This window comes from Aedes aegypti, chromosome 3 (genome assembly GCF_002204515.2).
Source record: "Aedes aegypti strain LVP_AGWG chromosome 3, AaegL5.0 Primary Assembly, whole genome shotgun sequence".
Classification (NCBI taxonomy): domain Eukaryota; kingdom Metazoa; phylum Arthropoda; class Insecta; order Diptera; family Culicidae; genus Aedes; species Aedes aegypti.
In genome coordinates this window covers 363,798,591-363,820,831 of record NC_035109.1, presented here as the reverse complement: position 1 = coordinate 363,820,831, position 22,241 = coordinate 363,798,591, and the positions used below count along the sequence as shown (strand labels likewise).

At 37.3% G+C, this 22,241-nt stretch overlaps 1 protein-coding gene across 7 annotated transcripts in view; it reads left to right on the top strand.

Annotated features, from left to right (window-relative positions):
* Window positions 1-21,940, top strand: part of LOC5566863 (sterol regulatory element-binding protein cleavage-activating protein) — a 29,826-nt gene extending 7,886 nt beyond the window's left edge. For 6 of the 7 annotated variants that reach the window (XM_021854691.1, XM_021854692.1, XM_021854690.1 and 3 more), the window contains exons 3-9: window positions 14,615-14,974; window positions 15,068-15,242; window positions 15,305-17,833; window positions 17,894-18,062; window positions 18,126-18,485; window positions 18,546-18,752; window positions 21,019-21,751. In XM_021854691.1, coding sequence (XP_021710383.1) covers window positions 14,615-14,974; window positions 15,068-15,242; window positions 15,305-17,833; window positions 17,894-18,062; window positions 18,126-18,485; window positions 18,546-18,752; window positions 21,019-21,200 — 3,982 coding nt within the window. In that variant the 3' untranslated portion in view covers window positions 21,201-21,751. Of the gene's footprint in view, window positions 1-14,614; window positions 14,975-15,067; window positions 15,243-15,304; window positions 17,834-17,893; window positions 18,063-18,125; window positions 18,486-18,545; window positions 18,753-21,018 lie in introns of all 7 variants that reach the window. The other variant, XM_021854687.1, reaches the window with a different exon arrangement.
* The last annotated feature ends 301 nt before the right edge of the window (window positions 21,941-22,241 follow it).

Sequence of the window (22,241 nt, the reverse complement as noted above, 5' to 3'; positions counted from 1 at the left end):
ATGGAAAAAACAAGCAATGCATTCAATCGGTCATAGTTTTTTTTCCAATGAGCCTCTGATGGTTAGTAATATGCTAATACTATAACTTACATTTATCACCTATAGGTGATAAATACCTATACCTACTACTTTGCCGAAGACCGTATTCAAATCAGGTGTCTCAATAATCAGTTATTGATTTATATCAAATCGGAAATTCTGCAACAGTGATCATTTATCTTCTGAACAGGCAACATTGCTGCGTTACCCAGTGATGCTTACGGAGCAGCTCAATTCTAGCAGCCAAAGATTGTCAATTCACACTTAAATCAATAACTAATTTCTGAGGCGTCCGATTTGAGGACGGTCTTCGACAAAGGTGTAGCTGGTGTATGTACAGGGGATAGGCAAAATTTTGCCTAGTTTCAAATACTTAGCTTTATGAAAAATAAATGAAATTGGATGCATCCTGACGCCGCCGAGGACAAATTTGGTCTAGTTTCAAGAACTTTACTTGACCATGCATATTGACCACCGGATACCGGAGATGTTCCGGATTTTCCGAGGTCATGTCCAAATGCAAGGCTGGTAGCGAGTCACTTTTTAGTGACTTGGTCACTTTTTTGAGGCCAGTCACTTTAAAGTCTCTTTTTTGAAGCCATTTCAACTAAAGTCACTTTTTTCGTCAAAAAGTCACTTTTTTCCACTATTTTGAGCTAAATTTTCGGGAGAAAATTATGAATCGGCCTTTTTAATTTAAGCTAAGTTTTAAGTTAGCAGGGTTTCTACTACCTGGTAAAACCTGGAATTATCAGGGAATTTTATTCAACCTGGAATTATCAACGGATTCCGGCTATATGCAGGGAAGTTACTTCGAACCAGTAATTATTATGGCAGAATATGTCCATTTTGTAAACAAAATTTGTTCAATTAAAAAAACTTTCGGCTGCGCCGCTATTACAACACTACTTGAGAAATTCAGTCAATTAATTATTAGTTATTTTTATTATTCCGAATAAGACTTGTTTAAATAAGGAAGTAGGACTGGAAAATGGAAAAGGCAAGTACTTGGGCAAGTACGATTCCCAGTTCCATATGAAATAAATAATTTTATAGGAAAAGATTAAAGCTTACTACCGGTAAGAAAAATAGTATATTTTCAGGAAAGTAGATCTTTTGTAAGGCTTGGATACTAGTTCAATGCATATCTCTAAAAAGTGTTTATTTTTAGTTAAGGTCTCCAAAGATATTATAATCAATATGGCATCTACAGCCACTTTTTTGCCTTAACCTTGTCTTTCCCATGGTAGCTCCAGAACTCCATTAATTTTTGACGAACTTGAAGCAATCCGAACCAGCGGAATACTATTAAATTATGATTCTATACTTTCCAAAGTCAACTAACTTTTTGAATTGTAAAACTATTGGTAACCAATCAATTTACTGTTGCAAAAAAAAAACCAAAAAAAATTAAACTGGTTTTGAAAAAGCAGACTCTTTGAAACATTGTTTATTGAATTACTTTTTATAAAAAAGCTTTTTCATAAAGAAACTGTCGATTGAAGTCGTCGGAAAGAGATAGTTAATCTGCTTGCAGTGAATTCTGGTGCAACATTCTAGAGCAGGCCTGCCCAACCTTTTTGGCTCTTTTTCGATATAAATTGTTGGTGCGTTCGCAAGAATAGACCGAAATGAACAAAATTAGTCTCAAATGAAAGCTTGGTAGTATATCTGTCTAATCCATGCTGAAAATTTTAAATTTATATCAAACTCTTCGCTAGCGATACAAGCAAAGGTAAAAATCAGTCCGGCCGGATCATTTTTTGAACTTAATTGCGTCGGTAACAAAGAGGTTGATACAATTTTTAAATTTTCAGCATGAATTAACCAAATATACAACCAAGCTTTCATTTGAGACTAATTTTGTTCATATCTTTCTATTCTTGAGAACGCACCAACTATTTATGTCGAAAAAGAGCCAAAAAGGTTGGGCAGGCCTGTTCTAGAGGCTCCAGAGAAACCTTCAGAGGTTATTACGTAACTATTTATCCAGAGATTCCTTCTGGAATAATTTCAAGAACTCCACCAGGAACGCCACCAGTTTTTCAATAGAAGCTTAGAGGAATTTCTTCTGAATTTGGTACTAAACATTTTAGAGCATTCCTACGCTACTACCTCCAGTAATTTGCACAGAGATTACTCTGAAAGAAAAAATCTCAGTATTTCCTCTAGATGTCTATCCACTGATTCTTTGATTTCTCCAAGCGTTACTTCTAGGATTCTTCCCGCAGGTCTTACAAAAGTTCTTCCCCAAAGGTTCATTGCAGAGTTTTCGAAAAAAAAATCGACATTTTTGCAAGACACCCTACAATAATTCCTACGTCTTTTTATATTTAATCCAGGCATTTTTATAAGGATTCTCTCAAAAATTCATCCACAATTACTCTGCGGAATTGCTCAAGCTAGTTAAGCAAGTTTAAAGTATTATTGGATAAAATCTTTTCCAAGAATTCCTCGATTAATGGCATCTGGGATTCATCATTAGGTTCCTCTAGAAATTTTTCCAACATTTTTGATTATCATAACAATTTATCAAGAAATATATTCTTCAAGAATCCAAGAAATCTTTCAGAGATCATCGTAGGTATTCATCATTATTACTCACACAAGCTTCATTAGAAATTAAACTAGGATTTATTTTTAGAAATTCTTCGCGGACAAATTTTTTTCTTGACATTTCCCTGAAGACAACCCGACTAGTGGATTGCAAAAGGGTTGTAACAGATTTTGTTACTCAGTTAGCGCATTTTTTCGAACAAAATATGTTATAATTTTGGCAGGTTAGTAGTAAAAATAACAAAAAAATATAATACAATTCCTTGATTGTCAAGTCACTTTTAGTCACTTTTTCGAAAATCGAAAGTCACTTTTTAGTCACTTATTTCTCAAATCTGGTCACTAAAATAACTTTTTTCGGTGCCCATTTTTGCTACCAGCCCTGCAAATGGCATTTTTCTGTCGCTTGTTTTATTTTGTGCGGTGTGAAGTTGAATAGATGTTTAAAATTTTCCTAGAAACTAGAACTAATAGAAAATTGAAGGCCGGCGAATGCATTAAGATTCATTGGAAACCCTCCGAAATATGGCCATTTCCGTAAAACAGGTTCCGGAAAATAAGGCAGTCATGTTTGTATCTCCAATCATGTAAATATTATTCGGAACTGTATCTACGTAGGCATCAAACTTCAAAATGATGCTTTTGGCAGCATATTCAGAACCATTAGATGTACTGACAACTCTATAGTAGGATCCAGGTTAGACCTATTCATTTTTTCAAAAATGTCTGGAAACTCCCTAGTCAACCTATACTTTGATTTTTCATTGCGAAATTAACTTCTAGCCAAAATTTCACTCAATATAGAGTAAATTTAGTTGTGCTTCAAATCAATTATGTGTTTTTGGGCTATTTTCAAGCTTTAAAAAATCATAACTACCGAACGAAACATCGGAAACATACCGAACGAAATTATCGGAAATATTTCTACATAGTAGTTTATTCAATTCTAAGAACTTTTGCTGAACACGATTTTATGATTGGAGCAAGTTTTAACATAGTTTGGTTGAGGTTTGTATCTCGAGGTTCTTGAAAATCTCTTTTTTCGGGAAGTGTTTTCACTGAACAGCAAGCCAGCATGAAAAATTTGGATTTTTAATTTCCAGACATGATGACAATGCATATCTAAAAGACGGGTTTGGTGGTCTGATGGCTACCGCTTCTGCTTCATATGCAGAAGGTCATGGGTTCAATCCCAGGCCCGTCCCTTTCCTCGTACTTTGTAGTTGTATATATCACTCACTTGCTTCTATCTTCCATTCTAAATATATCACACTCAAACTATTCGTTCATAGCAAACGCTAGAACCAGAGACGGACAAGAAACCGTTTCCCTAACACTTCCATTCTTCCACGCGCTTGCCTTTCCTTACGCCTGATACATAGGCAGTCTGCTAACCACAAAAGCAAACCTATCTGCCATGCCTTTCCCCCAATCCATACACTCCCGCATGAACTGACGTGGATGCAGTGGAATATATGGTCTACGTGGGAGTCAGTTCAATGCATCATCAATTCCTCCCCCTTCCCCTCATTGGTCTGCATTCTGACGTGGCAGGTGCCATTGTTGCCTAAAAATAGAAGATCACCAGCACTTATACACTGAGGATGCCTGTTAGTCCCAAGCAGTCATTCGGTTGGTTCCTTGTGTAAGTGCAGCTGATCTGGCGATACTGGAGTGCATCCACGGGCGGCCAATCAAGCTCAAGCAAGCTCAAGCTCAATGCATATCTAAAAGTCAATCCCGTTCAAAGTTACCATTTATCTTACGAAAATAAATTGTAAAAAATAGGTTATTATAAAGCACGTTTGTAAATCCACTGTGGTGAGCCAAGAGCACCACCGTGAGCTTCAAAGAATACAAAAAATGAACACGTTAGCACTGCCTTTCCTCAGTCGATGATGATGATTGTTTTCAAATCGTTCTAAATGATCAGTGAAATGCGATCAAAACAATCATCACTCGGAAAGAAAAAGCAATGCTAACTTGTTCAATTCATTCGTTTCCGGTACGTGTGTCATGCATGATTTAACTATCATCAGGTTGCGATGCGGTGCTCGGTCTTTGGGCATTTATTGTAATTTATTGCCTTAAGCAACATGTAATCTATTGATGGTCAATGAATTCATAAATGTATTATGTTTGATTCCCGTTGACTAGGGCCTGAAAAAATAATGCCAATGGGTGTTTTATATACCATGTATATTGAGAAAACTGTAATTTCTGGGTACTGCGGAGTACAAATTTGGATCAAACAATGTTAAAACTCAATTTAATCTTATTAGCGTGTTCGACGAACTATAACAGAATAAAATTAGCTTTCAAATAGTGGTAATATCAAGTGGTTTTGATTTTCCATATGCTGGTTATGATTTTTTAAACCTTGAAATTAGTCCAAAAACAATTTTTCAACTTGAAGCATACTGAAATCTTTATCAAATAAGCTGAAAATTTGACCAGACAATGTTCTTGGCATGAGAATTCCGAATACTGCTTGACCGGTAGATTTCCAGATATTTTTTTAAAATATGAACAGGTCTAATCCAGGTGCTCTGGGGCACTTCCCCAATTATAAACATTATCGGAACCATATCAATATATATGGGCATCAAACTTCAAGATTTTTGAAGGTGATAATTCCGGAAGCATTTCTAGAACCACTGACTGACATGACTACTCTATAGAAGGTTCCGGGGGACGTGGCCATTTCAAAATATGTCCGGAATTACAGCAATATGCATGTGCTTCCAGATGCATCTAATTTTATTTATTTTTCATCAGTGGCGACTCGTAACCTCACTTTCTACCTGTTCTACGACTCTAAAAATGACTATTTCGGCAAATTTAGATTATAAATCAAAAAGTTTATTATTGAAATCGTCCTTTCTAACAAATCTCTACTCATTACGTGCAAATTTTCTCAGCTGTGTACTGTAATCAATGATATGTTATTTTCTTGATCGTTTCTGGATAGACGTTTCCCACGCATCGAGATAGGTGATTACTTTTCTTGTCAATTGAATCAGCCAGTGCGACCAGTATTACAATTTCCTCATAGATTTTTGTCCCGCAATGGCGTTCGTCAATAGTTCAAAATTATCGCTCTCGAAAATAAACACTGGTTGTCCGGGAGTCTTGGAACATTATAAAAATTGAAGGATTTCTGTAGGAATTTTTATTTTTTCAACATGTTCTAAACGGGAATTCCTAGGAAAATCGATGGAAAAATCAATGGACAAATTTCTGGAGAACTTGGGGTTTCCTTCTAAAATGAAACTGAGACGGTCTCCGTAGGGATTTATGATGCATTCCACATAGTATTTTTTTTCGTGAAAAATACTCTTGAAGAGATCACAAAAAAAAAATTCCTAAAGAGATCACAAAAATAACTCCTGAAGAGATCTTCAGAACGCCAGCCAGAGAAACATTCTGGATACGACGCCAGTTATTTAAAATTAAAAATTCGTCAATCATTTATGTATTTTGAAGAATTGGATCTGAAAATATTTTTAATGCATGAAAAAACCTGGATTTATCAGGGAATTTCATTTATATAAATGATGGGTAATGGGTCATGGGTAAACGCTATGACCGATTTAATGAATTGCTTGCTTTGCCCAGTTTTCATCGAAATAAGCTCAAATTTTGAGAGGACACACAGAACTTGATGTAGAATCGAACGAGCGCACAGTGGCGGCCCTTCATACAAATGCCGGACAAAACCTATAATACGTCCCAAATCGCTTGATAATGGTAATCTGTTAACTTTATTGGATACCTGATATCACCCCGTTGGAAATAACTGCCAAATTGAAAATTCGATTTTCTAGTGAAATTTGTCCAAATTAAGTTTTGTCATCCAATCGAATAAAAAGGCTATTATTACAAAAAAAAATAGTTGTAATGCAGAAATTTGTGTACAAACCCAATCTAGAGATACATATTTAAGTTCCTTGTAGTAATTTCAGTATAGTTTTAAACGAGTTATGACACATTATACAGATTTGAATGATGAAATAGATAAATTATGATGAAAAATAAAATGGAATTGTCACCTCTAGGAGCAAAGAGGGTGTAAGAAAACTTAATACACTACAGAAAGTATGGATCATTTGCTGCTTTATAATGAGAGACTTATTTTTCCGAAACACTTCACATAAAACGGACGAAATTTTGAAAATTTATTAAAATTTTAGAGAAGTATTGCAAAAAAAAAAAAACATTTTTCACTACAACATACAACTTAATGTGTTGAAATGTATGTTATTATAGCCAAAGGCTTAAGACTACGCTTTCAAATGAGGCCTATTGAGCTTAAATCGGTTATTATTCCGTTGAGATACAGCTGTTTGAATTTTGCAGACTTTCCCGCACTTACGATGCTGCCAAAAATAGAAAACAAAACAGATTAATCTCAAATTTTGAGAAATCGTCCCTCAATAGTATAGAAGTCTATAGAAAATATTAACCCTCTAATACCCAAATTTTTATTTTCGATTTAAGTATTTTTCGTTATCTAAAATCGTTCTAAACACGTTTTGGGAAATTATTTATTTTTATTTGCAAATTTTTAAATTTTTGTTTTTGATTTTTATAATTTTTATTTTTGAACATCCCTAGCTTTTTTCATTTTTTCTTGAAGCCTTTTCTAGTTGTTGATTTTTGGCATAATAAAAATTTAAATTTTAACGGTGCTTTTAAAGACATTAAATTTTTAATTTTTTTTCGGAGCGTATTTTATTTTCCGTGTAACTAACGAAAAAACAGTTTTGAAATTATATTAATACCCCCAGGCTCTTCTTTTGTGATAGGTTGATCGTAGAAAAATATAAAAGGTACGATTTTTTATATGACACGTTAAATGAACCCCAGGCATTTGTAGGTTATATAAGAATGCAATTTTTCAAACCTCTTATAAAAATACAAAAAAGTTTCAAAAGTCATAAAAAACTTTTCTTATATGCGTGTTATGAGTCAAGGTATAAGCCAAAAATAAAATCATTTTGATTTCCGAGCTACGAAAAAATAAACAAAATTCCAAAGTGTACCCCGTCTAAAGGCGGGGTTGGGTAATAGAGGGTTAACAATCGATTTTGAGAACATGAATTTTTGAGGTTTTGTCCGGTCATGCGACACTGTGGAGCGGTGTGCAGGCTTGATAATTCTCCTCAACATCATCAGAGTTCGGTGACATACTCTAGAGCAGCGTGCTGCCAGTGCCTCTTTGCGAGGGAGCCAAAAAATGCTAAGCAGCGAGGCAACGAAAAATGAGCGAGGAAGATGCAGCACAAAAAAAAACGAGTTAAATTCCATCAAAAAAGGGTGCTCTCACAACTCCCCGAGGACTGTCTGTTCGGGCGGCAGACTCGAGAGTTCGTTTGAAGTGTGAGTGATGGTGAGCATCGCAACGAGAGAGAGAGAGAGTGTCTGAAAAAATCCTCGCATTTTTCTGCACTCTCACTCGAATCGCTTGAGGATCTGTGTTGAAAATTTTGAGTTTATTTTCTTCTCCTCAGAAAAACGACAAAATCGCCTCCTCTTTGCCTCGCAGAGGAGTTTCTATCAAGCCTGGCGGTGTGAAGCAAACACGATTTTTTGGACCACTCTAATAAAGATTATTTGATTCCATCTATAACAGAACTCTAACATATTTTGTTAGTCTAGCTAGCATGTTGTTTCTAATTATTTTTTTTATAATTTGGCACTTCTTCTTGGCATTAACGTCCCCACTGGGACAGAGCCGGCTACTCAGCGTAGTGTTCTAACCACTCGGCTTAGGAAGGCTGCGATAATTTGGCACATTAGTAGTTAGTAATTAAAAACACATGAAGCAAAATTGAAACAAAATAGCACAGACAAACAGACGTAACACTAATTATTTACGTCGCACAAAAGAATTGCGCCCAAGTCTAGTATTTTGGTAGTTGACTGACGACTTCTCGCATCACTTTTGTTCGAGTTTGACGTTAGCTCAGGGGTCGTCCATTAATTACGTAAGAACTTATGGGGGGAGGTGGGGGGGTGCTGGTTGAAATTTCTTACGCGCCATTGCCTTACGTAATTAATGGATCACCTCTTACTACTGTCACCTAGTTTGCGGTTGGCCAAATGAAGTGTTTTTAGCATTGGGCGTAAATGTTCACGTGACTGTTTTAAATTGATAATTGTTCAAGCTGTTACGTCTGTTTGTCTGTGAAAATAGGTTATTTTTATAAAAATATGTTATTTTCAATAACTGAACAATATCGAAATTTATTTTTTAGACATATATTGAACTATAAATTTATAAGCAATTGCTTTCTGATTCTTCATAACATATTTTGTTATATTTGTAAAAAAAATCATGTGTTATGTATTATACAACTGATTTTAACAATTGTGTTATACAGTCAACATTCGTTCGTTGCACTAAACCGGCAGCCCACCTAGTGAAAGGCTTGGGCTGAGTTCTCAGCTGTCAAAATAACAAATACAATAGAAATGCAGAGCTACCAGAATTGATAAATCTAGCTTTATGTCAAAAAGTGACGTATGTCTTCGTTTTAAGTGGACTATAGCCCACATAACGGGAACCCACATAAAGACAGTGCAACAAACGAAATTCGACTGTAATTCTCTCTATGGATTCGTAAAACTTTCTGATATAATTGAGATGAAATTTTGTTGTAATCCACTTATACGCTAACATATTATGAAAAAAGTCGTAGAAAACGAAATGGAATTACTAACAATTTTATATGCATTGTACCCATACAGATTATTTTAAAAGGAAATTAATAAAAGAAGCAATCTATAATCGCAATCGCAAAAGGTAATGGACACTGAGAAAGATTATAAGGTCAAGATTGGAATCACAAGATACATTATATACTCTTGAATTCCTTTGTTATTGCTTTGAAAATTTTAATTTAATATAAATTGTGAAAATTGTCGCCAGATTAAGCAAAACCCTGGCCACGATCACAGGGTTTGACGGTGCCAAAGTAGAAGGTGCACCATAATAATACCCGTCTGTGAAACATATCACCTTCCCAATACTTTGGCACACCTCTAACGGTTCATGATTTATCATGAAACGGCTGCATTCAGGCGGAGGATTTGTTAATATGTTTCGGCATATTATCAGGTCCTCTTCGAACGGAGGGACCGCCAGGGCTCATTAGTTACTTATAAACCAGTGCTGGTTGTTGATGGTTCAGTTCGTTTACCACGAGCTGTAGCATCCTTTGTACTAATCAGTAATGGTTGTTAAGTTTCGAAGCTAACGTGTGATCAATCGTTTTATAATGCAACATTAGAATGGATGTTTGGTGGAACTGCGCCTAACACTTGTTGTTATTAAATTTTGTGATTGTGTTGGTGCTAATGGTGTGTTTATAATAAAATCTATGGTGATGAAAATTTTAAAATGAAATTGGAAGTGATTCTGATAGTTTTGTTAGAAATATAATAATGATGATGTATAATGATGTGAACTCCACTAATTTAATAAAGGCCATAACACATTTTGCAATCATTTCTCTGAATATAAACATTATTGCCTAGTTCTTTGAACATGCATGATAAAAGTGTTAATAATGACAGCGAGTGCAGAAAAATGGATCGAAGTGATTTTGTTTTACTGTAACTTTGTTGATAGTGCTAAATTGTAATTTGAATAGTAATGACTCTACAGCAACAAAAATGATGAAACATTTAAATTGAATATCTTTTAATTACTTAGTAATGCTAACAGATGGTAAATGCTAATAACAATGAAATTATATGAAAATGGTGTGATGTGAAAAGTGATATAATGGAAAGTATATCTGAAGTGTATTACGAAAGTTGATGAGTGATAATCGGTGAAATACGTGATAGTGTCGAAAATAAAAGTGACGATAGTGAGTGATGAAATGAAAAGGGGAATGAGGACTTTTTAATAAAACTATTTCGTTCTTCACTTTAACCACTCTAGTAGCATTTCAGGCCTTATCATAGTTTGATAGTAGTCTAAAGTACTAGACTGCAAAACTACGGTAAGGGCTGATTGCTGCTAGGGTACACAGTGACCATTTGAGCAACATTGCTTAGGAACGTCTGTGTGATGAGCGCAATAGAGGCTTATAAAAGCAAATGCTGGGAAGGAGCTTAGGGCAGATTAAGAGTGCCAGTACTACCCCTATCGCTACCGACAAAAAAAAAAAAAAAAGAAAATTTTAATTTAATATAAATTGTGAAAATTGTCGCCAGATTAAGCAAAACCAAACCTAGACCAACTTTAAAAATAAGTTAATAAATAAAACGAAAACACACTGAGGCTTTGGCAGTAAGTGATTGAAATTTATAACGGTCTAGTCATTGGGTTCGATTCACAAAAAATAGTCCAAAACTTCAATTTTGTAAAATGATTTCATCTCGTCTTTTGGGAGTAGAATAGTTCGAAATTCAAAAAAGGTTGATAATCTATATTTTCCTTACAATCCTTACGATAAAAATAGTATTCTGTGAAACTCTAAGCTTTTTCGGCGGTGCTGTAAAGGTGGCCCAGAGTCGATTTAGGTTTATATGGAAATTACTATGGAGAAAATTTGAAAAATGTTCCAAACACTGTAACAAGAACTGTAAAAAAATGTTTTATCCCATAGCTAAAACTGATACTTCAAACCTTAACAAAGGAAGTTGCTGAAGAAACAATTCCTGAAGAAGTTTTCAAGGTTCAATTCCCAACTGGAGTTAAATAATAAACAATTTCATTAATATCTCTCCTCCCATTCGTTGTATTGAGTTGCTCTCTTCTTTTTTATGCTTTGAAGAATGAGATTTGACTACGCTGTTAAGTTTGTACTTACATTACAGTTCTAACGTGTTCGGAACATTTTTAAAAATTCTCCATAGTGATTTCCATATAAACCTACTTCGTTTTTGGGTCACATTTAAATCTCCATTGAAAAAGCTGAAAACTTCGCAGCCTATTATTTTTATCGTAAAGATGGAAAAGAAGGTGTTTACGTAATAAAAGAATTATCAGGAAAAACATATTGAAGGTATCTTAAGAAAAGAATTGTTTGCATTGAGGAAGGTACACTTGAAAAGTAATTGATTCCTTTGAAAACTGCGGTAGTATTTCTGAAGTAAGCCCTAGGGGAATTCAGGATGTAATTCCTGAAGAAATGCAAAAAGGGATAGCTGAATAGTTTTGTTGTAAAAAATCATGGAAATACACCCAACCAGTTGAATACACAGAAAATGTTAAGTTCTTGTACAGTATCTGTATTGAAATCTCAAATTTCATGTGAGAAAACCTTACATATGGCGGCGTCCATTTATTACGTAACGCTAAAATTGGAAATTTTTGACCACCATTTATGTGGGAATGCCGGTTAGGGACCTTGTGCTTATTATGGACCCCCTTCAAAACATCAGAAATACTCAAAACAACCTCGTTTATGGGAATATGCAGCGTTTCAGGAAAAATATCAGGTGCAGAGTGCCTTAATACAGTTATAATAACAGTTTTGTAAACAAAAAAGGAAAAAAAGATCCATCATCAGCAATTTTAGGTGGGTCCATTATAGGCAACTTCGGCATCGATGTGGATGTCAAGGAAATCAAATGGAGGGTCCATAAAAGGTAACCTTGAATGTTCATATACCGAAGGCGAAAGGTTTTCCTTGAAACTAAACATAAACTTGAAACTAAATAAACCATCATCATTTTGAGAATTTTCAAAAGCAGTTTTTCGTTCAAAATAATGAGAGTTTACATGGAAATGTGTTCACTGTATTCTATTCTACAACCGAAACACAGTGAACACATTTTCGTCGAATACATTTCAGTTTTGAACAGAAAAACTGCTATTGAAGTTTCGATAATGACGATAATTACGATGACGGATCCTTAAACGTTAAGGATAGCAAAATCCGTAAATGTCAAGCAATTGCCATACAAAACCGCTCAGGTAGCGTAGTGGCGGTTGTTGAAGCTGTAGTCCAAGCTCTTGATAAGCTTTACTGGTTCATATCAAACGACGATGATAAGAATAACGCGGGAATCAAACACGAATCCGTAACCTTTAAAATTGATGATAAGGTGTCGGGTGCCCTGCCCATCGTGTCTTGCTTTTGCGAAAATTCGCCTTTTTTCGAATACTGAACTTTCTTATCGCCTTCCTAGGCCAATCCAACAAATCGAGCCGGTCTGGTCACTGCACGCGTGTTATCTCTGATAGTGAGTTGAATGTCAATGCCATATACCTCTCTAGATCCATATGAAGCTACGTTTTGGAGTCTCTCTTGGTTCGGTCGCTCAAAACGAAACTATGAAGCACACCGGTGCTGGGTTCGAAATACAGATTTTAGATCGAAAAAAGGGAGGTTCGAAAATTCTTAGCTTCCTCACAGTATTTGCGAGTTTAGCTTATAATATAGTTTGATTACCTAGAAAAAAAATGTTAAAAGCCATTATCTGCTAGCAGATCCAGATATCGTACAAGTCTAGATGCAATGGTATGACGTGATTCAGAAGTTCTGCCGTTCTTTGACCGAACGCTTACGATCATTCATTAACACACATAAATGTCAGAATAATTTGGTAGGACAGGTGTGCCTTTTTGGTAATCATGTCACGATGACTGCGAAGTTTTTTTTTTGAATCATTTGCGTACACCCAAAACATGACCTACTACAAAATGCGTATTAGACATACAGAAAATGTTAGGTTTTAATACAGAGAATAGAGATTTTAATACAATACTGTTTTTGTATTAAAATCTCTATTCTTACATTTTTACAGCACCTTACATTCTTAGTATATATAACAATATTGTAACTGTATAAGAACCTTACATTCATTATATATGTAACAATATTATAGCTTTACCTTACAAATAGGTTTTAATGCAGCATTGAAATAAAAGCTTGTAACTGCTGGTTGGATGTGGTAACTTTTTGTCGTTTTGATTGATGATGAATGATTTGAGGGGACGGTTTGTTTGTGGTATACAATAAATTCGATTTTTCAAATGAATAATCTTATGCTTTATTGCTGAAGCTAAGAATTCTTTTACTTTTTACCACATTGGTCTACAGTCAGTGACATAAGTTAGTAACCAAATGCTGTTTTTCCATACAAAATGCCCAAGTTTGGGGTGCTGTATCTCAGCTTCTGGTAGTCCGAATAGGCTGGAATTTGGATGACGAACTACAAATAACTTGAAGTTTTGCCTGTAACGGAATTATTACATTGCAGTCATTTTTCATAGAGTTTCAGAGGGTTGTTCAAAGACAAAAGTAAGTAACCGAGTGACTTTGTGATTTAATTCGAAAACGATAAGTTGTGGGTTGTTGATCTGTTCCACAAAGTTGTTCAATTTCAGAAGTCACACAAATTTGCAGAACACACCATTTTTCCACGACTTATCGTTTTGGAATTAAATTAAAAAGTCTCTCGGTTACTTACTTTTGTCTTTGAACAACCCTCTGATACTCTATGGAAATGACTGCAATGTGATAACTCCCTTACAGGCAAAACTTCAAGTTATTTGTAGTTCGTCATCCAAATTCCAGCCTATTCGGACTACCAGAAGCTGAGATACAGCACCCCAAACTTGGGCATTTTGTATGGAAAAACAGCATTTGGTTACTGACTTATGTCACTGACTGTAGACCAATGTTGTAAAAAGTAAAAGAATTCTCAGCTTCAGCAATAAAGCATAAGATTATTCATTTGAAAAATCGAATTTATTGTATACCAATTCGGACTACCAAAAGCTGAGATACAGCACCCCAAACTTGGGCATTTTGTATGGAAAAACAGCATTTGCTTACTAACTTATGTCAATGACTGTATATAACCATTTAAGTATTAGGTATGAATAATAGAAAATTGTCAAGCCCACCATGCAATGTGCTTATACCATATGAATTTCACCATGAGTGATGGGTTCCGTTTTTCGTGTTTGCTAAATCATTGTACTTAACTCTGATCTACACCGGTTCATTTGAATAAGTAAATAATGCCCGCTTCTTTTCTTTCGTTACAGTTTCCCTCTGCTTAACATCCCACTTCCGGGCACGATCCCAACTAAAGTGATATTCCCATACACTGAGCAAATTGGCCATAATCTACACCTGACCAACATAAACGCCAGCGAGTCCAGTCCTTCGGACATGTACAATCCGTTCAACTTCAATGGGAACAACTTCTTCAACATCTACAACATCAGCTTGGAACCGCCGTTTCCTTGGGCCCGTATAGATCCGTTACTGTACGTGCAGCAGATCATTATGCGATCCAGCGTGGTTCCGTGGGAGGATGGCCTGCAGCTGATGGACGCCTATCGCGGTCCGCTGTACGAGGTGTTCAAGCTCATTGAAATAATTCGGAATCACGAGGACGAAAGGTGAGACGTCGGGGCGTTATCTCCGAACCGGTTATATGTGGTTGCCATTATATGGAGGTGATAATTCGCAATCTTTTTTTGGTGTTTTTTCAGCAAAACAACCTTGAGTCATCTGTGTTTGCATGTGGAGAATGTGAAGCGCGCCTCGCAACAAATGCTGTTCCCGGAGTATAACTGTTTGCTTCTCTCGCCGGCAAATTTGTGGCAGCAAAATGTGCAAAGCTTCAACAAAGATAACAGTTTGCTAAATACGGTTTTTCTAACTCATGTAAGTTTTGATGAAAGATCAACTATCATTCGGCAACATTTCATCGTTCGAAATCGTTTCAGAATTTGCAAAAATCCAAGGTGTCTACCTCGGAGATGCTGTTTGGGATCACCCTTCGAGATACCGGTGTCAAGCGGTACCCCATGCGAGTCCGTTCGCGAATCGTCCAGTACGCTGTGACGTTGATCCTCCGCGAGAACAATCCTGCATTCATCAATTCGTTGAAGGAAAAACTCACCAAAGCCTATCCCCTGCATCAGCCGGTTCCATCGGAAACGGAACCATCCCAAACAACTTCGCACAGCATACGGGATCAATCGTCCATCATGTACATCTTCTATCCGGGAGAGTTCGATTGGAAAGAGTTTCTGCCGCAGTGCATTACGATCGTGATGCTGTTTCTGTACGTTTACTTCTCGGTTCGGAAAATTGACGTAATTCGATCGAGACTGGTGTTGGCTTTCAGCGCTGTTCTTACCGTGTTGGGCAGTTTGACTATGTCTTTGGGAATGTGCTTTTTCTTTGGATTGACCATTAGTTTGCAGTCGAAAGGGGTCTACCCGTACTTGGTGATTTTGGTGGGACTAGAGAATGTGTTAGTCATCACGAAAAGCGTCTTAACAACGGATAGCAATCTGGACGTAAAGATTCGGCTAGCTCAGGGTCTTTCCCGAGAAGGATGGTCCATTACGAAGAATCTGTTGACAGAGATAACGATTCTAACGATAGGATTGTGCACTTTTGTCCCGGTGATTCAGGAGTTTTGTATTTTCGCGATCGTTGGTTTGGTGTCGGATTTCTTCCTTCAGATGATGATCTTCTCGACGGTGTTAGCGCTGAATATCAAACAGGTTGAGTACAGTGCGGAGGTTCGACAACTCCCAAAGATGCTGTATTATAATAGCGACATACGGAGGAACGCTACGGACGCTAATCGAAATGGTGGGATAAGTCGTTCGATGTCGCATCCGAAGTTGTCCGGAATGGATCAAGGAAGTGGTCACAAGAAGAATAGTCTCACTACTTCTGGAAACGGAAAGGATAAGAAGATACCGAAACGCTTGAGAATCGTCAACTTCTGGGCCCGAACGCGTTTCTTCCAAAGAGGCTTCATGATCTGGATGGTGTTATGGATATCGAATATTATATACAACTCCGGATTGATCGAGTTGATGATCGACAAGAATCTTTCAGCGCAACGAGCTGCTAGCGAAGCAAGCAAAGTGGACATTCCAATGAATGATATGCATGATCTCAGGTCGGCAGAAGCCAATCATATGAACTATAATCACTTCACCGAGGAAGAGCTTCGCGGTGGCAATGAGCGCATTTTGAATATTACCGAGCAACTGAACCGTCTCAAACATCCAGACTATGAAACCGTCTATCATCTGTCGAATTTCCACTGGTCATCTATACTGAAGCAGTACAACATATCTCTGTCTGGAAGGTACGTAACCGTGTTACCTTCGATCAAGTTGTCCCACGCGGTGAGTCCTCAAGTTGCATTGAAGTTACGCAACCCGGAAGAGAACACGCCACATCACTTCCAGTGGAAGGCACTGGCAGCTGCCTTGGACCCGTTGGACCTAAACGACGTTGATACTGGAGATACTCCAAGTATGAGCACCACAAATGCCCCTTTTTATCCAAAGACTCCAATGGAGATTCTGCTAAGCTGTATGCTCATTGCGGTGAGCATTTTCGTTTTGACGTACACGCTTATAATGCTTTATCGATGTATGTGCACACGAAACTATGCCGAATGGCGTGCCAGCTGGAATGAGAGCGAAACCGAAGAACCCAAGCAAGAGCAGCGCATCCTGGAGGGTGTTCCAATTCAGGTAAACGGCCATAAGCATCGAATTGAATGTGTAGTAACAGATGGCAATATGATTGCCAGTTCGTGCTTGCAAGGGCAAGTGAAAATTTGGGATGTTACAAATGGGGAACTGGTGGCGCAAATTCATCGAGTCAGTAATCTAGACATGCAACGTAAGGAAATGCAAAGCTCTCCGAATGGGTCCGTCATTGTGAAAAGCGAACCATCAAGTACAAACATTACAGGAGTGCAGGAACTCTATCCGGAGCAGTCTCCAACCAGTTTTGCGTTTAAGCTGAAGAAGAAACTTCAATTCAATTTTACTAACCAAAACCATCACGATAAACCGATGGATACCTCTATGTTTGACTTTGCTGCCCAGTATGATCGTCATTTCACCAGTGATCCATGTGGGAATCATCAGAAGCGTATGAGCAATGGAGGTCTGGATTTAGATGAGCAGAATCTTAGGAATCGATTTCTTTCAAACAATCGCTACTATGAAGCAGCAGTCAATCAGCCCAAGAGCAATCGATCACCTCCTCCTCCTTCTTCTGGGAGCTATCAACGGTCTCACAGTGGGGAGGACGAAACTCAGCGAGCCCTCACTGTTTCCGGATCGCCACCAGGTGGTGCAAGTGCAACAGTTCGCAAGAAAACCTACCAGCCATCGCCGATATGGTGTTTGGACTTTTTGGATAATCTCATTGTGATTGGGTGTGCGGATGGGAGGTTGGAGTTTTGGGAGGGAACTACGGGTAATTTTAAGGTAAGTCGTTAGATGCCGGACGTTGTTAGTTTGCGTTACTGATTTTTAACTTCATTTCAGTGTATTTACGAAACCGAACATACCCTCAACAACGGGGTAACTAATATTAAATTAACCGGGGATAAAGTGATTGCGGCACGCCTTAGTGGTCGCATCGACTTCCTACGGCTGGAAACGTATACCCAGGGTCGTCAAATCGACTGGGGATTCACGTCAGCGTATCGAAGAAGTAAGTTACAATCGTTCGTCCCCTGAACCAAGCTCGAATCCAAATCCGTTCCTATTTTTCCAGCCCACATACGAACGGGTTCGGCAGGAAGTTTGGGAATGTTCCAAATAGGAGGTTCTTCGGGAGCGCATCCGTCCAGTGCAGCAGCTGCCCAATCGGAGGAAGAACTCCGTTGTATATTAGAGCACCACCAGCAAGGGCATCGGATGCCGGTCACGTGTCTGGAAGTGGCAGGTGGTACCGTCATGACCGGAAGCCAAGATCACACCGTAAAGGTGTTCCGTCTCGATAGTCACATGCTGCAGTTCACGTTGCATGGGCACTGCGGGCCAATATCGTGCCTGTTCATCGACCAGTGGCAAGCAGGCATGGGCGCATCCGGCTGTCAGGATGGGTTCCTTTGCGTGTGGGATTTAATAAGAGGTATCATCGAAGCCCTTGACCTTCTAAGGAATGGTCTTACATTTTACAATTGTTTTGCAGGCGGCTGTATGTACAAAATTGAAGCTCACGACGATTCAATAGTGGCACTTGCATGCTCCCCCAGCTACGTGATTTCGCTTGGTTTAGATGAGCGGATACGAGTTTGGGATCGCTTCCAGGGCCAACCACTGACTACGATGGCGGTTACGCATGTCTACTCGTCACTGGTCATGCTCACACCGTCTCTTCTCGTAACGGGGAAGCCAGGTTAGTTGTTGTTTTTGGTTTTTTTGAGATGCGTTCAGTATTTTTTTTACCTACGATTTTGAAAAGAATAGAGCCACGTTTAGACTTGTGGATAGGAAACAAAGCAGTTGTAGATTCAATCCGGTATATTTCATTCCGTATCGCTTTCGTTCACCACAGTCCTAAACGGTACAACTTCTCGGATGGACACGTTATCGGTTTGAATCTCACTATCAAAAGGCAGCTGGATCGGAAAACTACACTATCAGATATTATCCGAGGGAATCTTAAATTCCCAAACCGCTAAAGGACTTCAATTTCTCAATTTATTTTTCAAACTGTACCTCCAGTATTTGCAACACGGAAATCTTCAGGAATTTCTGTAGAAATTCCTACAAAAATTGCTGCGTGGGATTGGGGATAAATTATCACAGAATTCCAAGGATAACAATGGAAAAATATATAGAGTAATCGAAATGGAATTTCTGCAACAATTCGTGGATAAGAGTCATAGTAATCAATCCTTGTACAAAAACTAAGAAATCTAAAAATTCATACGTCATTCTTCTACATACGTCTTTCGTGCTCCTGAGATTGATCTGAAATACATTCATTAACGCCTCTAAGCATCCAGCAAATCTCTCAGAGATTCTCACTTAAGTAACATACAGTGATTCCTCAAGAAATGACTAATGGAATTATGCCAGAAATTCACCCAAGAAATCTTTCAGCAGTCCAGCGCGGATACCTCTACTTATTTACATGTGAATTGTCACGAACATACTTTCAGGAATTTTCCAACAATTTCATCGAAGGATTCTTTCGGGAATGAATTCATCGATATCTGCATTTAATTCCTACTGAAATTCATTCATAAACACCTTCAAGAAATTCTACGAGAAGTTTCTACACAGATTTTTAATATTTTTTCAAGCCATTGCTACAGTGATTACTACCATGATTTTTACCAAATTGACTAAAAAATTACTCAAGAAATTCGGCCAGGTCATATTTTTAGAATTAACTTCAAAAAGTAATTATTGTAGCACATCTTCCACTGATTTCTATCAAGCTTCCTCACAGATGTGTCAGGGGTTTCTGATAAACTTCCGAAAGGAATTTCTCACAGAGACTTCCAAGTTTTCATCCATGGTATACTACTGTAGCAGACTATTCCAAAGTTTTTTTTTTCGAGTACTTGTTTTAAATTATGAATCGTGGTTTACGTATGGCTAACCAGCCGAGTGGACAAATTGATGTGAAGTTTTGCGAAAAAGTTACACGTCTTCTCTGTGAGAATCGAACAAGGAGTCGTGAGTTCGATTATCACTGAGAAGACGTGTAACTTTTTCGCAAAACTTCACATCAATTTGTCCATTTAATCCAATTGCAAATGTCGAATTCGTTTTTGAACCTAGGTTGGAACTGGCGCAACCCGTTCTGAATCACAGTTTCAACCCCAACCCGATTCAGGTTCGACCGAACTACAATTTGCTTGACGTTTGTTTGTTTATGTGTTGATCACCGACCCAGTTCCTAAAAACGAAAACGACAAAAGTATATGTAATGTTTAGCTTTTCGGTAGTTTTTCGAGTAATTTTTAGAGTTGATTCATATCCACTATGGAAACTTTCTCAGGGTATAATTAAAGATGTTCCTGGTTCAAATCTTAAAGAATTCTGAATTCTGAACGAAAATTTCGGAGAAAATCCTGGGGAAGTGTCTGGAAAAAAAAAAACTGATGAAAAGAAGTCTGTTGAATTATTGGATACACACTTGAATTACTGAGTACTTTTTCGGGCGTACTGTCTAAAGATATTTAAAATGTATTATTGAAGGCTTTTTGAACAAAAATTTCAAAGGTATCCTTAGGTAAATTTATGAGGCAATAACTGGACTGGTTGAATGCCTGCACAAATCTTGTGGAAATACCTGGAGAAAATGCTGGTAAAATGTATGAATTTCTTATTAGGAATTAGAATCTAGGAATTTCATAGGAAGCTCTATTTGATAACTACAAAATTGATTCTAACAAGCTATCGTAGTCTAACATCACCGGTTCGTACAGCCCCGTAGGATTGTTCCCTTGTAGTATGTTGAAAAGCAGTTTTCAGCAGATTGAATCGAAAATAGTTGTGTCCGTTGATAAGTGAACTAAATGGACATTCGTCTAGTTTGGATCATTCTAAACAAAATTATTCATACATTTTTGGAGACTGCACGAATCTTATTAGTTATAAGCTATTATTCAAATACAATCATCAATCTGTTCCTCTTCCGATTTCAGGATCGCTGGTCGTGTGGGACGTCCGGACGGGGGAGATTGTTCGGGAGGTCAAACTGGATTGCTCCAATTCGCAGCTTAGCCCGAAGATCATGCTGCCCGCGTGCGGCTCGGTGATCTGCGACTACGGCAATCAAATGAGAATAGTCCGTTTCCCGCTGGTGGCCGCGGACAAGTGTGATTAAATCACCAAACCAAACCACAAGACTTACACACAAACACCTAAACTAAAGACAGAGAACATTACAAAATAATAATTCCTAACTCAGAGCTAAGACAAACCCAACAAATGCAACTAAAGAGATATCATATGCGAGTTAGTAGGTTTCTTCATAAGTATCACTTGCACTATGAAAAAGAACATTAATTTATTAAGTTGCTAAATTTATGATAGTTTTAGCATAATTATATTTATTTATCGTGTTTAGAAGATTTCGTTGTTTAGAAGTTTGCTCAAATTATTCAATTCGCATCAGGACGGGAAATAGCAATCGTGCAGCTCTCTAAGGCAGTGAATTTTTGTTTTAGTAACTTATTGACAATAAAAAGCTGAATTTCGAGATTAAACTGTTCGATTAATGAATATCCAAGTAAACCACAAGGTGATTGAACTTATGTAGGCCTTTAAAGTAAGATTGAACAACGAAAGCACTCATTGAAATTGTTAACATTTTTACAATGCATCAACATCCAATACACTAAGTAGATCGTAGGGTTATCAATTTGCCACCAGAGAGGAAATACAACATTGATTATCATGCGCCAGACATGTTTCCAATAGACACAAACAACACAACCACACTTTATCGATACCTGCAACTGTTGAACGAGAATGCCTTTGATGAAAAAATGCAAACCCAAACTATTGAATAGTCAGTTTTAACAAACTCGAAAACAAAGTTAATAAAGTGAAACCGAAATTTAATATTACCTTGTTTGCTTTGTTCCTATCCGAAATACCTTTAACATAAATTCAATTACAATCATCATAATAATGAATCATAATTACAATCATAATAATAATGAATTTTGATCCATTGTGAAGAAAAAGTCGGGAAATTGTTTTATCAGAATTTTGACAAATTTTATATCATTCAGAAGACAGTAAGTTAGAATGAGCTTATTCAAGTTCCAAATTCTACGAAACATAACCTAATTTGTCAATACTGAGCATTTCTGTAAGTTTGAGAAAATAAAGGAAAAATCAGCACAAAATCGATTTTTCT